General features: G+C 32.8%; 2 protein-coding genes across 5 annotated transcripts; one reads left to right on the top strand and one right to left on the bottom strand.

Annotated features, from left to right (window-relative positions):
* Positions 1–2,154: 2,154 nt before the first annotated feature.
* LOC128389212 (protein grainyhead-like) lies at positions 2,155–17,925 on the bottom strand. Of its 4 annotated transcripts, none has more exons than XM_053348762.1 (8): positions 17,528–17,925; positions 15,950–16,114; positions 14,318–15,131; positions 5,192–5,346; positions 4,335–4,575; positions 3,833–3,921; positions 3,676–3,740; positions 2,155–3,549 (listed from the first exon to the last, which is right to left on the bottom strand). In XM_053348762.1, the coding sequence occupies exons 1-8, from the start codon at positions 17,831–17,833 to the stop codon at positions 3,414–3,416; spliced, it is 1,971 nt and encodes a 656-aa protein (XP_053204737.1). In that variant the 5' UTR covers positions 17,834–17,925; the 3' UTR covers positions 2,155–3,413. The 4 variants fall into 4 exon arrangements, with proteins under 4 accessions (XP_053204737.1, XP_053204736.1, XP_053204735.1 ...); XM_053348761.1 differs by having other exon boundaries at positions 5,228–5,346; positions 15,950–17,040; positions 17,528–17,670; XM_053348760.1 differs by having other exon boundaries at positions 3,833–3,918; positions 15,950–17,040; positions 17,528–17,670.
* LOC128389211 (uncharacterized membrane protein DDB_G0293934-like) lies at positions 10,116–14,311 on the top strand. Its single transcript, XM_053348758.1, has 2 exons — positions 10,116–10,741; positions 11,576–14,311. Exons 1-2 carry the CDS (start codon positions 10,116–10,118, stop codon positions 13,941–13,943), a joined length of 2,994 nt encoding a protein of 997 aa, XP_053204733.1. The 3' UTR covers positions 13,944–14,311.
* Positions 17,926–18,337: the final 412 nt, after the last annotated feature.

Raw genomic sequence — 18,337 nt, forward strand, 5'->3', positions numbered from 1 at the left:
AATACTTTTGCTCATCATTAATCATGGTTAACTTAATTGTTGGAACAATTCGTTAAAGTTGTTTGTTTCTAATCGGTTAATTGTCTTCATGAGAAACATTAATCATTCAACTTTTCAAACCTCATTCCAAGTTCAACAATTAAATGGAAACAAAACTTTGAAGTTAATTGTAAATTAGACATGATAACTTCTAATCTAATTAGGTTAGATCACATTAATTACCATGTTTGATGGCACAGTCAATACATAGATTGTAAGTTAAGAGTTAAATCGATCCGAGGAAATAGTTAACAAACGAGAAATTAACAATTAGAGGAAAATAATTTACTTACCTGTGAAAATTAGGCAAGAAAAGTTAATTGTTATCGATTGAATCACTTTAACCATGATCATTATTGAATATTTAAAGTCCAACAAAAATGCTGGAAAGTTGATTAATTAAAACCAAAACTCACAATAAACAATTTGTTAACAGCTGATTCAATTTCTGGTCCCAGTGAAAGTGGAGTTAATTGTTACAGTAAAGTAATTAACAGTAATCACAGAATTAAATTTCATCGATTAAGATGTGACAAAAAGTAGATGATTCGAGAAAAAAATGTAAAAACACCTAAATCATTTTGAAAATTGTTCGTTTTATCGAGTATCCTAATGCTCGAAGTGAACAGTTTCTAAATTATCTAACATGATGATCCTAATCTTGATCCTCATCTTTTTTCTCATCATCTTCCTCATCCTCCTCATCTTCATAACAGGATTTTGTCTCTTCCTACTCTTATTAAGGGAAAGTTAATTTACTTTTGGAATCAGTTACAAGTGATGAAGATGAAAACAGGGTCATCAGTTTTCACCCGAAAATAGAGTTTTACAAATTCGTGGAACCGACAGAGAGAGAGAGAGAGAGAGAGAGAGAGAGATGATGATGATGATGATGTTAAGTCCGAGGATGAACAAAAAAGGTCCAATGAACTTGATTTCGTTCCGAAAATGAGGTTGGCCTCAGGCTTTTTATCAAACACGAAGATGATTAGAATGATGAACAGAATTAACATCAACTTGTTGCAAAAATTTGGGAGGGTATTGGATGTAAGAAAGAAGATGAAAAAAGAAAGTGAAGATTAAAGAGGAAGGAAGATAAAAGAGGGAGAAATATCATCATCATCATCAGTATCATGAAGATGGATAAACATTACTAACGAAAAGTTTATTACGAAGTTGAAGTTATCATGTGTTTGCTTACAATTAAGATAAAAGTTAATTTCACTTTCTTTTTTTATTATTCCCCATCAGCATCTTTCAAATAGCCTAAGGGCATCTCGCCATCTTAACAACTACAGTCACTCATCATGAATAAGTTCAATATCGGTGAATATTTTATGATACATAATAATAGTAAAGACGATTAATTTCAATCATCATCATCAACGATTCTCAGCTAATCACAATCAACTAATTCATTTTATCAACTATTTCTGGAAACACTTTTGCTTTTTATTTCATTAGTTATTTTCACTTTTTTAATCAACAAACACAATTAAAAATTAATCTTAATACAATTTACAATTTTTTTTCGGTGATTTGTTCACCTATTATTAATAATCAAGCTTTGAATTAATTGTCGTCAAAGCTGTAGTTATGATTAACTGATTGCTAAGACAAATTAAATAATTTTTCTCATTCCAAGTTTGTTAATGTCTACACTTTGATTGATTGTAACACTTTTGATTGATTAATCTAGATTTGATTAACTGGAAAGATGTAAAAATATAATCACCAGTTAATTCAGTTGGCAGATTGATTTGATACCGAAATTATAATCAAAAACAACAACAATCAGTTAAATGTATTCAAGTTTTTATTGTTGGTCAATTGTTTTGAAATAAAAAAAAAGGGATGATGATGATGGATTCAATCAACAATTAAGGTTTTAATCAATTTGTTTTCTGTATCAATAATTAAATTGTTGATAGTCAGAGTTAAATATTACAATTCCCATTTGATTTTTTTGTTTTTTTTCGTTTTAATTGTTGATAAGATGATTGATTTGATGTTGTTTAATCATCTCGGCAAGAAAAAGGTAAAAATTGGTAGAGATGATAATATCTATTAATTGTTATTAATTAATTGTAATAAACTTTGCCAAAATGTAAAAAAATTGTTTGATATGAAGAGAGAGAGAGAGAGAGAGAGAGAGAGAGAGAGAGAGAGAGAGAGAGAGAGATGAGATTGATTGGATTTCATTGATTTCTTCACATATCATGATCAATATAAATTCAAAATAAATAGTTAGATTATTTAAATTTGTTGCTGTGATTTAAATTTACTAAATTTGTTTTTTTGTTGCTTATTTGCATAGATGTATATTATTATTATTATTATCATTAATACGATTATTAATTGTTGATGTGATGAGTTGGACGTAAATTGTTGCAGCATTTATCAAGTTTCATTGAATGATGTTCGTGTTGTTTTGTAACTGCTGAATGAGAAGTGGATTCAACATGAAATTGCAGATTCATGTTGATTGTTATTGATAATATTTGCATAGTTAATTATCACTAATTAAGGCGAATTATAAATGGAGACAATTAAGGCGAAAGGAAAAGAAAGGCAGGTAAGAATATTGGACAATTGGAATTTGATGATTAGTTGATTGTTGTGTCGTTGTAGTGGTTCAATAAGTGTGTATGTGTATTTGTGGAGGTGGTGGTGGTTTAGTTGAGATGAGGATGACAATGAGAGAGAGAGAGAGAGATGATGAGAGTGATGAATGATGATGAATGATGATGCACTTGATTCCCAGCACCTAAAGATAGATTAACATTAAGCATAAGGGGAAAAATTCGTCTTGATGATTTTGTCACTTCTCGTTTTTTTCATCTTATAAACGCTTCAGTATTAATTCATCTTTCGCTTGCTTTTTTTAATCATTTTATCTTTACAAAAAAAAAGTTATGGTCAAATCATTGATTGAGTAATTGGTGTAGTTGGTTAATTAACTGGTGATTTGTGGTGAGATTTACGACAAAAAAAGTGTATATTCAAAAGTCACAAAAGCCCTTTAGGTTAATATATAAGTTCAACTAAAGTGTTTTCGTTTCCATAGTTCGAGTTTTTTTTTTCCTCATATTTTATGTTTGCTCTTCCGGCCCTTTGATTATTTTTTGTTCATTTTGAGATTTCCATGTGATTTGTTTTCGCGTTTAATTTTCCAATAATTATTGATTGTCGGCTAATTGTCAATGGAGTAAGTAGAAAAGAGGAGGATTTCGTTGATTGTGTGTGTGTGTGTGGTTGTTGTTGAGGAAAGGATAGTGATTAAGGTTGATTATTGTTGGAGTTTGTGTGTATAATGTAATAATAATAATAGTATTATATTATAATTATCGTTATCGAAAATAATTAGAATTGAATTAGGCATTGGTTGAACAATCATATTCCACTAAGGTGATATCGTGAGTTTGTTCATCGACCTGATGAACTTGCAACAACACGGTGTCTTCATTACAATATAATTTCACATATTCATCGTCCATAAGTATTGTGATTCTAGAAAAATGATAAGTAATTAAAATATATACAATTAGATTAATAGAAAAAATAATTATCATGTATAAAAGTGATTGTCAAAAAAAAAAATTAACGACAAGAATAACAATTAAAACAAACACCAACCCTTTTAAACATCTTTTATAGAAATGCCTTATGTTTTTAGCTTCCAATTTGTACTTTTTTTGTATCTAAATTGTAAACAAAAGACAAGGAAACAATTAGTTAACTTGGAAATTTAATTAACACTGTTAATTGTTAATTAAAGGTGAATACAACTTACAGATAAGGCTAAACCGACCAATGTAGGAGGGACGATATGAAGTACATGGAAGATTTCTTCATTCTCTTGTCTAGCATATAACAACACTACTATGAAAAAGAGGCAGAAAATAATTAATTAGTACGCAATTAATATTCACTGATTAACATTTTGATTGACTAATGAAGAGAACAAGAGAAAATTAACATGGAAAAAGATAATTAACCAATGATTAGAATAAACAATCAACCATACATTTGAGAATATTAAGAAAAAAAAAGGATAATTAATAGACTTGATTGCTTATATAAAGAAAGAATATGATTAAATCTCAATGAACAGACAATTTAAAATGAAATTAATAGAATCCACGTCAACAATATTGCTCATTAGTATTCGAAATTAGTTATTCAAAGTTATTTTCAAAAGGTCAGTCTTTTTCGTTGGTTAATCTTTGCTTAATCTCATTTTCTTCATTAATCTTTGGGGATAATCCGTAAAGTCGACATGAAGATAATCTTACATCGATCTGGAGGGTAAACTTTGTCTCTTTTAGGTGGAGGTGGTTGAGTCACAACCATCTCCAAATTAGCAGAAATAGGATCGGCACTTCGTTTTCTTTTATCAATAATTCCTGGTGAGGCTGTTCCAGAGGATCCTGGTGGAGTTATAATGGGTAAATGGGTTGGTGAATCATATCCTGTGGTGTTTAAATCTCCGGTTGAGTGTTGGCTTGAGTAGAAGCTCATATCGCCTGGAGTTATCTATTCAGAGGGGAAGAATAGTAATTTTATTAGAAATGCTGTTAAAATTATGGAAAAGAAGAAGAAAAATCAAGCAAAAAGTGAAACAATATTAAAGAATCATATTATATATACAATATTATCATGTCAATTTCGGTTGTGTGTGCAATTGATAATAATAAAATTAAGCTCTTCCTTGATTATGAAACTTACAGGTATTATTTACAGGTATCATAAAAATTATATATACACACATACACACACAGTATAAAAGCTTAAACAAAAAGTAGCTTGTAAAATAAGCCAATTTGCAATTAATTGTGAAATTTCATCTGAATCAATAATAGTTATTGAACATTCTAATCATTATCATGACCCTGACAGGATCTAAGCTATTACATTTTCTTACTGGTCAATAGAAAATCATTTGGAATTAAGAAAATAGAGGAAACCATAAAAAAATGATAATATTTCATCTTATTAATGAGTAAATTAATGGTGATTAGGTAATTTTTCTTGTCTTGAATCTTTCTTTTCAAACTCTCAGAACTTGGAATAGTTAACTTGTCTCAACTTGCTAAAACTTTCTCATGAAAAGGTGAAGGTAAATTTAGCCATAAATGATGGTTTCACATACTTTGCTTGATTTATCATGATAATTGATCACAATTACCTTATCAAGTTCTTCACTTGGTGTAAATAGAACCGGAGGTTTGGTTCGATCGGACATTGTATAAAATTCTGATCTATCACATGATGGATGATACATTTCCTCGATCTTTTTACGTCCATCTGAAAATAGAATAAGAAAATAATTAGTTAATTGTTCACAAACCAATTCTTGAGTTACTAATGTTTCACTCGATTATAATACTGTAGTATATATAAGATGAATGATGCAAAGTAATCAAATGTTTACACTTTTATTCAAATCTGATAATTTATGTGATCATCATCAGCATTTGATTCTCATTTCAAAAGGATTGTTGCTTTGTGAAGATCAGAGCATCAAGAGATGTTGATGATGATAATTTTGTGATATCATGCATAGAAATGATAATAACACATTCATAAGGTTTGCTTAAAGTTTCATGAAAATGATGATGGTGTGGATGAAAATGTGATTTATCAAAAAGCTTTTCAGCCCGAATCTTAATAATTTACTAAATTACCTCACGATTATAAGAAAATTAATGCTTACATTTGGATTTACCTTGAGTACGAAATTAAAAAGTAATAGAAATTGATAAAATTACTAAATCAGTCGGTACATAGATTTACATTAATCGAAATCTAATTAAAATAACTCATGAGATTATGTTTAAATATTTATGTGATTCGTTTTGCAAATTAAAGAGATAATAAGAATTCATTATTTTTCATTTGGATTGAGATTAAATCAGTGATTGAAAATGAATCATTGACATTTAATCGTGTGTTTTAGATGATAGAGAAGTTAAAAATGAAGGAATATCTTTCATTTCATGTTATATTACATTAGAACAGTTAACTTTAAGGTTGAGATTTAAAGAGATAGATAATCAAAGATAAACTGAAAGATGGATCAAAGAGACCTTAAGAAAACTTTGCTTCATCTTTTTTGCTTTCTGCTAATAACGAAATGATTAATCTTGATAGAAGACGCTGAGTCCCTTATATATGTATTTTTTTCTTGCTTATTACCAATGAATAACCTTAAGACGGTTTTACAAGTCAGGTATAAGAGATGATGAAGATGATGATGAAAAAGAGATAGTGAGAGAGAGAGAGAGAGAAAGAGGAGAATGATGAAAGTAAAGAGGAGGTATAATGGTATTTAAGTTAAGGTTGATTCTTAAAGACTTTGGACTGACTGACGCAGTGTGAGAGTTAAGAAGGGAAAAGAAGATGCAAGAGATAGAAAAGAAGATGAAGATAGATGGAATGATAGAAAGAGAAAAGAGAAACAAATCACAGGTAAAGGTAGAAAAAAAATGATGAAGGAGAAGTGAAGAAAGAGAAATAGAAAGATTATAACGAACGCGAGTAAATGAGGAGTCCGATGGGGAAGAGAAGGATAATAAACAAAAAGGTAAGAGAAAAGAGAAAAGGGAGAGGGAGAAAGAGAAAGAGAAAGAGAAAGAGAGAGATTGGAAGAGAGAGAGAGAGAGAGAAAGAGAGAGAGAGAAAGTAATAGCGAAGTAACAAGTTGCATAGGTCAGTCGACTGTGCCTGTAGGGCCTTGGCGAAGTTTGGGCAAAATGGCCCTCAAGTCAAGGGGGTGCCAACTACTAATTTGAATTTCCATTCCCAAGATAACAACAAAGGGAGTCTTCTCTTCATCATCATCATCATCATCTTCATCTTCTCTTTTACATTTTACCACGTATGCATCAACAGTTTTATCATCTTCTCACAGAAAGAAAAAAATTATGTAGCAAAAGTAAACGGACTTTTCTTCTTACTAAGTTAACTGTAATCGAAATGTATACTTCGAAGTAGAAATAATGATGAGCCGTTTCGAATTACTTAAAGACAAATAACAAGATGATGATAATATATGTTGATCATCGGCCCGGGGAAAATTGGGAAGAGATTGTCAAAAGGGAAAATAGCAAAGGCTTTTACTTTGCATTTCTCAAAATGATAATGATAATGTGATAACCTTTTAAGGTGAGATTGCATTTTTACAGGTAGACCATAAATTGACAGATAAACACAATAAAGTAATGGAAAAACAACAGAAAAATAGGAAGATCAAGATGCTAAGGAGGAGAACAGACAAAAGTATACAAATAGAAAGAGAGAGAGAGAGAGAGAGAAAAGGTTAGTAAATACATGAGATGAGATTTTTTGATTATCATCTTAGGAGGAGAGTGAAGATATTTTTCTATTCTCTTTAATCTTCATCATTCTCTCTCTCACTTTAATATTTCCTTTGTTTTCTCATCTTTTTATCTGTAAAACAAATGTTGATTATCATCAGAATTGATATTTGGTGAAGAGGAGAAACACATCAATCTAAACACAAAGCGATCTGACGATTTGCATTTTCTGAGTTCACTTTTATTGTAACTTTAATTTACCTCTATCTTAATTCATCTCCATGTAAATAGTTTCCCTGTACAATTAATAAATTGTTCATTATAATTTCAATGTGAGACGAGGGAGAAAGAGAGTGAGTGATAGGAACGAGGAGAGAGAGAAAAAATAAAATGTAATCCAAGATCATATTAATAACATTACAATCTAACTTTAATTTAATACTCTCATTATATTATTATTACTCGGAGCATTAAAACACTTTGCTTTGAAAGTACGAAGAAAAAAATTCAAGGCTGAGATTGCAAATTAATTCATCTAAATGCATCTAATCTTGGATGACTATCTGCAAAGGTGAGAGAGAGAGAGAGAACGAGAGAGAAGAAGTTAAATCTAGCAACTTTCGTATTTTCTATTCCACTCATTATCTCTCTCACTCTCACTCTCTCTTTCTAACATTCAGAACTTTTTTTCATTAGAAAAAAAAAAGGTTTGCAAAGTCGCTGCAAACTTATCAAAGGTATAGATTAAATTTTAACAATAATTCATGAGAGTGACCTTGAAAATAGAAAGAGAAAAGTAAAATGAATGATGACGAACTAGTCTCTCTCTCTCTTTTATCATGAATTTTCATCTTTCTTTAGCTTTCAAAGCAACGAGTGTGTTTTGCAACGTTGATCATTTCAATGAACAAAAAATGCGTAGCTGTCAGAATTAAATCTCATTCTTCTCTCTCTCTCTCTCTTTCTCTCTCTTGATTCATGTTTAGGTGTTTACAATGAAAATGCTATTTTCCATCATCGCCATCATTATAATCATTATCATCCTGGCAAATAAAAATTCCCTACGATTAGACAATCATATGTTTGGGAAACGGAAGTTATTAAGGAATCGCAACAATCATGATAATTTAAAATATTTGAAAGACAAAACAAAAAGTGAACCATAAAATTATCCTTATAGGTAAATGATTAATTTGCAATATCTGATTAATTATTAGAAATCATCATTCATTATGATTTAGTTAGATAGAAATTGGGATATTCATCATCAATTTGATTGGTGTTTCAAAGTGATGAAGATAATTAAGAAGCAAATGACCGAAAGTTGATGAGATTGATGATTGAAACGATGAAGAAAAGAGAGAAAGAAAAACAAAATTATCTCTTCTCTTTATCTTCTTAACTAAGATTCTCTTTCTGTATTTTACTCTCTCATCTTCTTATTATTATCATCATCTTTTTCAATATCATGCAGGATAAATGGATGTCAATCACTGTTACTTTTAAAATTCGAAGTACAATCAAATAACATATATGATTGAACATATTTCTCACTAATGGTTAAGTTGAGGAGTGAAATTAATCTTTCTCTCGCCATCATAATCACTATCATCATTATTAATACATCTCACTCTCAACTCAATCAATAAATTTTTGATAAAATATCGATAATATCAAGCAAAGATTATGAATAAAAAAAGATCAACGAAATGAGGTTAATCTGAGTTAATCAACTACAGTGTTACAGACACACATAAACCAGGCGATAAGTCTAATCACTTGGAACCCTCCCTTTCAATTGCCACAGTAAACATTAAATTGTATCATCAGGCTACCTGAAAGTTCATAACTATTTTTTCAACTCTTTTTTTTCTCTATTCAGTGAGTTGAACTTTTTTTTTCTTCTTCTTCTTCTCTATTCTCTCTCATATCAAACCCACATCAAACCCATTTTGTGAAGGGCGTTTATTGTCTATTTACCTGTAGAAATGTTTAAGTGTAAGTAATGAAAATCGATCGATAACAACGAACTTTACCGATACGAAGAGAGATTAACAATTATTGGTTAATCTCTTATTCTATTCTTTATTATAATCATTATCATCGGTGGATGACGCCATTAATTTCATCGATTATCATTATGATTATGAAAAGAGAGTGAAAGATGTAACAAAAAAGAAAGTGAGCCCAATTAACAGGTAAGAATCATACCTGGTAAGGTAATTAGATTGACAATAAAAAATGAGAAAATGAAAACAGTTATAACTTTAAACAACTAACCTTATCTACCCTGATCAATACATATTGTCAACCGATATCAAGATCATCAAGAAAAGTTCAAATCAACAGTTAACAATTTGGTTAATCATATTAGTCAATTGTAACTAAATCAACCGTTTTATGGATTATTGAGAAAAATATTCAAACCCTAATAAAGAAAATCAATTAACAGGTTGGAAAAAAAAATCAAAGGGATGATCAGCATTTTGACTAATGATTATTGGAAAGAGTGAGTGATTGAGAGAGTGAGAGAGAGAGAGAGAAATGGGTGAAAATTGGCTTATAAATGTAAGGGTAAAATGAGATTATCGGATTAGTTATCAAGTGTCAATTGATAAGTTAACAGTTATTGAAAGTTTTTGATAATCAAACATCAACAGTTAATATTGTTCAGTGTTGAGACAAGTCCAAAATTGAATCACCAGTGGATATTCAATGTATAAGATTAAGTGAAAACCAGGGGGAAAAACGAGAAGCATGATTAAGCTTCCATCAGCCATTGGGCTTGTGATATTATTGATACTGAGTGAGCTTCAATGGACATTGTTAATTCATGCATCAGATGATTCACTGATTGCAGGTAATTCACTATTGGATGGTGATCCAATTTCATCCAATGGCACATCAACATCAACCTTTTCACCGAGTGACTTTTACATTGTTGATTTCAATGAAACTGATTCACCTCATGAGTTGCCAATTTTATCTCTATCATCATTACCATCTTCCTCCGCTTCATCATCATCATCATCATCATCATCAACTTCACCGCCATCATTAACTGATTCATTATTGCCATCATCATCTTTAACATCAGCTGAATCCGCATCATCAGCTTCATTCAGCCTTCCTACGGATTTTATCAACAATTCATCATCTTCGGCAAACTTTTCAATAACCTATCAATTGGATGACCTTCATTCAGAAAGTTCATTTCAACATAATCGTCAAGATATTGGTCCATGGGTTAAACATGATTCCAATCCAGGTTATGGTAATCGTCCTTCATCATCTTCGTCCTTCAATAGTGAATCCAATGACGATTATGATGAAGATGGTAAATCAGGTCCAGTGCATCGTCCAAGCAGCTCAATTTACAACAGGTGAGAAACGAGAAAGCGAAAAGTAAACAAACAAAACCATGAAAAAGAAAACACAATTTTCTATCCCAAAACCAATAATACAAACGAACAAGAGATAAATTATCAGCTCCAATGATTGAACATTATAACAGAAAAAAGCAACATGATAATCACAATTTAATCTTCTTCCAACAACCACACAGTTGATTTAATCACAATTTAAGAGAATCGAAAAAAAAGACACAAAAATAGATTGCGAAAGAGAAAAAGTTGTAAAAGATGAAAAGATAGTTGATACCAACAATTTTCCTTCATTTTTATCCTCAATTTCTACTCAAATTACTTTGAATTTCTCTTCTTCTCTTATACATGATGATTACTGTTGGAATATTGTTGATATTTTACCTTCTTCTTGTTTTTTTTTCGCTGCCATTAAAAGAGAGAAAAATAGATAGAATTAAGTAGAGAGCGTGAAAAAAAGCGAGGAGAAGGTAAAAAAAGTATTGCTTGTCTTTTCGACTGTGGTGTGAACTCCAAACTCTCAGGTAAACAGAACCAGCGAAACATTCATGTCATTTATTTAGTCATTAAAGGAAAAAATTACAGCAAAACAAATCAACAAACGACTTGCAAAGCTCAAAACTCTGAATCTTTTGAAATGAACATTCAACCAGTCAACCTTAGATTGGATTCTGTTTCTTTCTTCACTAACAACTAATGATCTAAAAGCCTCTTCTCCTTTTCTCTCTTTGTTTTCCTTTCTTTTCTTCCACTTAAATTCGTTTCTCTTCCATTTACGTTTTTTTTTTCTTCTCTTCTTTTCTTTCTCTTCAATCTTATTTACTCTTCTCATAGGCCTTCATATCAACATGGTGGACCATCATCTCATTCTTATCCCACATCTTCACCATCTCCTTCTTCTTCTTCTTCTTCTTCTTCTTCTTCGGGGAAATCTCAAATTCTAAGACATGAATACAGTTACCAACCAGCATCAGGTAGATCAACAGGTTTCAAGTACAATGGTCCACAGGTAAGACAGTCTCATGAGGATTCAAGTTCTTCCAATAAAGAGGATTATCGTCGAGTAGCTCGTAAGGATATGAGAAGAGATCATCATGAAAATGGTAATTCTGGTAATCCAGTGGGTGGACCTGTTGTACGTCATGAATGGATGAATATAGATCATGGTAATTCAGGTTCATCTGAAGGTAATGAAGGACCAATTCCACCTCCTAATTCACAGTCACATGGACCTCATCATTCATATTCTAACGGTAACAACAATAGCCCAAATAATCATAATAACAATAATCAGCATCCATCAAAGTATCAATCTTCCGGTTATCAAGCACAACCCGGTCCTCAACATCAGCCAATTCAACCTCCTTATGCACCTCAAGCTCAATCTACGAGTGATTCAGATGATACTTCCTGGGGTAATAGTCAATCTTCTGGTGATGGTTCTAATGAAGGATCACCATCAATTCAATACGATGAACCCTCCATGAGACAAAGTTATGATGAGGAAGCTAGTGAATCAGAAGAATCAGAAGAAGATGACGAGATAACATCCAGCGGGCCTGAAGTCATTGTTAAACATCAAATTCATCATTCACAACATCAGGATCAACAACATCAAACTGGACCACATATTCAACAACATCATGTAACAACAATTAACCACCCAAGCCCTTCGGGCCCAACATACCCAGTACCTCAGGCTCATGGTAATAATAATAATAATAACCATGAAAGTGCCACAGGGTTGACAAAACATGATGAAAACTATTGGAATGGTCCATCATCATCAATGGATGGATTCAGTAAATTTCGTAAAATGAAAGAAGCGGAAAAAGAGGGATTAATGGTTTTACCCATGTCGCGAGTTCAGATCAATTCAAGAGCCGATAAACCCCAGAAACGAGAGTACAGCGTTTCGACAAAGTACAAAAAAGGTAAAAAGTATGAAAAGAAGTACAAGAAGGTAAAATCGAAGAAAAAGAAGAAGAAGAAAAAGTGCTGCAAGAAAAAGAAATGTAAAAAGGCGAAAAAGTGTAAACCCAAGAAGAAAAAGTGTAAAAAGCCGAAAAAGAAATGCTGTGAAAAGGAAGAAAAGGAGTGGGGCGAATGGCCTGAAATGGAAGTTGTTTTCAAGAAGCCCAAGAAGAAGAAGAAGAGTAAAGGATGGGACTCATGGGGAGGTTACGGCGATTCCTATGGCAGTTACGAAGGCAAGGAAACGGAATATTTGAATGCTAAAGATATTCTTGGTGCTGAGTATCTTGTCGAACCTCCGATTGGTAATGCTGATATTTATATAGAAAAGAAAGAACCTCATTCGGAGGAAGAAGAGGAAGAGCATGAAGATGAAGAGGAAGAAGATCAGAAAGAGGATAGAGAAGATAAAGAGCCTGCAAAGATCGAACCAATGAGTGCGATTAAACAGCGAGAAACTGCCACTGGAATTTCAGAAGGTGGAGATAATTCTGGTGGAGCGAATGTCCAGAAAAATCAACAACAATCGAAACAATTGAAGCCAGTGACAAAGTACGAAGTCGATCGACCTTATGAAGTTCACGAGGTGGACATGTTTCCACCTAAATTTGAATCTGACCCTCTCAACTTTGGAGTCTCTGCTTTAGGTGGTGGTTTCGACCCCATGCTTAACAATGCAAGATTAGATGCAAGATTTCCCGGATTAACAGGTCCATTTAGTGGTCAAGAAAGTAATACAGAAAATAAAGGTGACATTGGAAGGATAAAAAGCAAAGGCTCAACAATAGGGAACACAAGAGATTCGACAAGGATTGGAGCAAGTGTGTCACTCAACAATGATGGTGAAAGGTCATCAGTAACTAATGAAAATAAATACAAAAAGCGACCACCTCAACATCCAGAGATTATTGATGTTGATGATGTATCAGCATCTTCAAAGGTAGAAACTCAATCTCAACAAGAACAACATCCAAATCATCAGCCGACAGATCAACAACAAACACGAGTAGACCTTAGGGACCGGTCAAGTGTAAACAATGAATCTGGTCGAGGTCAGGTTGAAGGGTCATCTGATTGGAAGAAGATGAATGAACCAGATGAGCCATGGAAAGCCAATCAAGCTCAGATTGAAGGAGATAGATGGTCAACTGATATTATTCATCGTAATGATTGGAGAGTCGGTGCTAAGCAGCCTCCTCCAAAAAGTGATGATGTCGTTGACCCTTGACCTTCTCTCAGGTCACTACTAACATTTTTCGCATCATTTTTACTCTTCTCAATTAATAAATAAACGTAATGACGTGTAGATCACATCACCCCAACGATTTGGAATTAACAAAGTTCAATAACTGCAACAAAACTTTTTCATTATCAATCTTTTTTTTTTTCAACAAGAATCATTCATTTATCTCGAAACACTAATTAGTTACTATCTGAATATTTCAGAGAAAATTTTGTACACACTCATTATTGGGACTATCGACAAGTGTAATTCAAGAAATTTTTTTTTCGAAATAAAAAATACTCATTAATCAAACCAGAATGAAAAGTTTGCAAACATTTGTTGAATCATTGGAATAGTAATTAAGAGAATGGACTTACTTCCAGTGGCGGTGAGTTTACGTTTGGCAGCTCTTCTCTTCATCTCGAGTTTTCTTTCTGCGCCTTTATCACAGAAGACTTTAATTTGACAGTAGCCCCGATGAATTGGTGGACTTCCCTCGCGGAAATCATCAAAAGTGTCAATCTGAAGGTGTAAAGGTAATCCCTTGACCCCCTTCTGATTGCTGAAATCAGTGCTCAAACATTGCACAGCAACGTTGATCTTAGCAGGTCCTTCTAGAGGATTCCAATAAAAAGCAATTGAGTTATGTGTCACCTCCTCAATCGGCCCAATGATACCGGACGAGTTCTTAGTATCTGCATCAAGGATTCGCTGTTTAACTGAGTGTTGACGACTATGCCAAAATTGCCATGATTTAATCTCATCTTCATGTAATTTCTCCTCCCTGAACACCAATAACACCAGAGACTTAACTGTGGCACTTTTTAAGGGAGTAGCAGGATCAGGAATATATTCTAATGTGATCCCATAAAATTGACCTTTATTGATATAAGTGATCCTATCATCTTCTCTTCTTTGGCTTGTCGATATTGGTGACTCTAGATAATATTTATAACCGACTTCCGAGAATATTTTTGGTATTTGCACTTTATCTACTTCAGAATTTCGGTTATACTCATTCCATGATCGTTTTCCGCCGGAAGTTTTGCTTCCTCCACCTCCTACAGTCGATGGTGTCGATGAGTTTGAATTGGACTCTCCGGTTCCAGAGACTGGTGACGTTAGATTAGGTGAGGTAACGGTTATTGTTGTTGAATGGTCTACCGTTGTAGCGGAAACAGGTAAAATGGCCTAAGACAAAAAGAAAGTGACAGTTCACAAGTGGGTGGGGAGGGCAAGAGAAAGAGTATAAGAGAGAAAGAGAGAGAGAGAGGGAGAAGACGAGCAAGAGAAAAAGGTGAGTGTGGTGGGTAAAAAAAGGGAGAAAAACATAATTAGCAAACAATATAAAAAAGCGAAATGTAAACAAAGGAGAAAAAAAAAGTTCTAACAATAAGAAAATGAGAATGAAAAAAAAAAAGAATGCAAAGAGATGGGTGGAGATAGCAAATTGCATTCTAATGCAAAGATGATAATGAGGATGATGAGGGGATGATGAGGATGAATATAAGGATGAATGAGCTGTTTGCAATATGATATAGCAAATTTTGCGTAAACTACAAGAGCTACAAAACTAACATAGGAAAAAGTTTTTCTTTCTGCGCAAAGTGAACAAAACTATTCAGTGTGTAAAAGTTAATTGTTACCAATTTAATATAACTGCGCACCTAATCAACATTATAACCATGATAATATGTTCTGATAGTGGATATATACACAAAGGTAAAGAGCCAATCATGATTAAGTGTTTTATAGTTCAGCATGAAAACTTTTTTTGTGTAGGAATTGAATGGAGAAGAGGAAAAAAGTTAATTAAGATTAAGATCAATGGAAGATGATTATAGTTAGTGGTTAAGTGTGTATGTGTGTGTGTAGAGATGATTTTCATCCTTCTCTCTCACTATTATGATTGAAGAGAAAAATAAAACAAAGAAGTTTTCGAGTTAATTTAAAAAGAAAAGGGGTCCAGATAATAGTAATTAAAATACGTCATGTTAACCAACAATTACCTGATCATGATTTGTTACTGATCCTGATCCAGTTACACCAGTAGCAGTGTAATAGTCACTATAAGTTATATAATCAGTTGTCAGGTAAACGGTGCCATTGTTACTTAGGCGACCTGTTGCTCCTTGGGCCACTGTGGCATATTGAGATGCTACATCTGAATTGACCTGAGGTGGTTCAAGTGAGTGGTATGAAGGTGAAGGTGGTTGGGGTTGGGGTTGTGTTGATGGTGTTGGTTGGCATTGGGTTGAAGATGAAGATGAAGCATCACAGGTTGATAATAGTGTTGATAAAGTTGTAAGTGTTGGTGGTGAACATGATGATGTTAATGGCGATGATGATGATGAACATTGGACAGGAATCATCGGTTTTAGTGTTGTTGTTGTGGTTTGTTGATTATCATCATCATCATCATTGTTGATGTTGTTGTTGTTGTTGTTGATTTCATTTACATTGTTGGTGTTGGTGTTGTTGTTGTTGTTGTTACAATCAGTAAATTCATCAGCAGCAAGTAGTTGATAAAAATCCAATGATTTATCACAATAATCCAACGATTTAAATTGGTTAAAATCCAATGTAATTGTTGATCCAGTTTGTGTCATGATTTAAATTGTTTGTATATATATAAATTAATTGTTATTTAATAATCACCACAAAGGAAAAACAAAAACACACAAAATTTTTGATGAACAGATGATTTACAATTAAATCAGTTGAATTCATGGAAACAAGAATAGAAAATTAAATGAACAATTAACATTTGATTTACAACAAGAAACATATAAACTTTATCAAGATTAAGAATTTTAATTTTGGCTAATTAATATTAATAGTTGACCATCATCACCATCATCAGTGAATAACAACCAATTTACAATTTAAATTGTGCACATTTGATATTTACACCTAAGAACCACAATCTAACCATCACTAGCCAATACCTTGCTCTGCAATTTAACAATTAATCAAATTAACCTTTTTGATTAACCGATGATTTACCTCAAGAAATCAATTAAATCACCGCAAGAAAGAAAAGATAATCAGTGAGATTTTTTTTTCTCTCGCGATTAAAGTGCAAAGATTAACAGAGAGTCTTTAGGATCCAATGGGTTGGAGAAGAAGATGATTGATATTCAATTGAATTTGGAATCAAAATCAATACACGAGGAGAAGAAGAAGAAAAAAAGGAAAGAAGAAGAAGAGAAATTAATCTCATATGATGATGATGATGATGATGATAAAGAAGAAGAAGAAGAAGAAAAGGAAAAGAATAGAATAGAATAAGAAAAAGAATTAAAGGTAAGAAGAAGAAGAAAAGAAAAAGAAAAGGAATAAGAGAAGACAAAGAAAAAGATGAAAGCAGGTGAATAGATTACATAGAGTTTTTTTTTGTTCTTTTCTTTTCTTCTCTCAACCTAAACAATTATCATCTACCTGAGATCTACAAGTACTTTATAGCGATTGAGAGAGTGGGTGAGAGAGAGAGAAAGAGAGAGATTATCAACTGATTTTGAGATGAAAGGTGAAGATTTAAGATGAAGAATGGATTAAAATGAAATGGTAGAGATTTAGATTATTACCTGGACAGTGTAAGCCGTATTTGGTTCAAGATCATAAGCTGGAGCAGCAAAGGTTAGTTGTGTTCCTGGGTAAGGTTGAGCGGGTGCCAGAGAAATGACCGTAGTCGGTGGTGAAGGTTCAAGCTCACGAGTTTTCGATGCTGAATTTGTATTGGAAGTGGCAACATTTACCACTGTGGCGGGTGAAGCAAGTGGAGGCATAGAGGAGTCCAATGGTTCCTCCTTTATATTCACTGTAAATATTGTTGTTGATGGTGATGGTGATGGAGATGATGGCGATGATGACTCGGATATTTTCATTTTCATTTGAATCACACACAAGTGAAACAGGTTTTTCCTTTTCCGAGATTCTCACTGAGAGAGAAGAGAGAAAGGAGAGAGAGAGAGAGAGAGAGAAGAGAGAGGAGAGAGAAGAGAGAGAGAGAGAGAGAGAGGATGACAAAAAATGAACCTGAGAGAGAAAGAGAGAAATGTAGACAGAGAAGAGAGAAAAAAGAAAGTAGAAAGAAGGAAATAATAATGAAGGGAAAAGGTAGAAAGAGATTTTTTGTTTTACTCTCTTCGGTCTCTGTCTTCTCTCTCTCTCTCTCTTCTTACCTACGATGATGATGATAAACTGCATCCTCCCCTTACGTTTGAAGGAAAATCTTTTTTCTCTTAAGATAATGAAGAAGAGGAAAAACATAAACGCCTTAGTAGAGACTCTCAAGGCGGGTTGAGTTATTTACTATTCCAACGTTGAGTCCATTTTAAAAACGACGCCTCCTAAAAGGAGCGAAACATGAAAATCATTTCTATCTTTTTCTCTTT

This window comes from Panonychus citri, unplaced genomic scaffold (assembly GCF_014898815.1).
Source record: "Panonychus citri isolate SS breed McGregor unplaced genomic scaffold, ASM1489881v1 Contig00106, whole genome shotgun sequence".
NCBI lineage: Eukaryota > Metazoa > Arthropoda > Arachnida > Trombidiformes > Tetranychidae > Panonychus > Panonychus citri.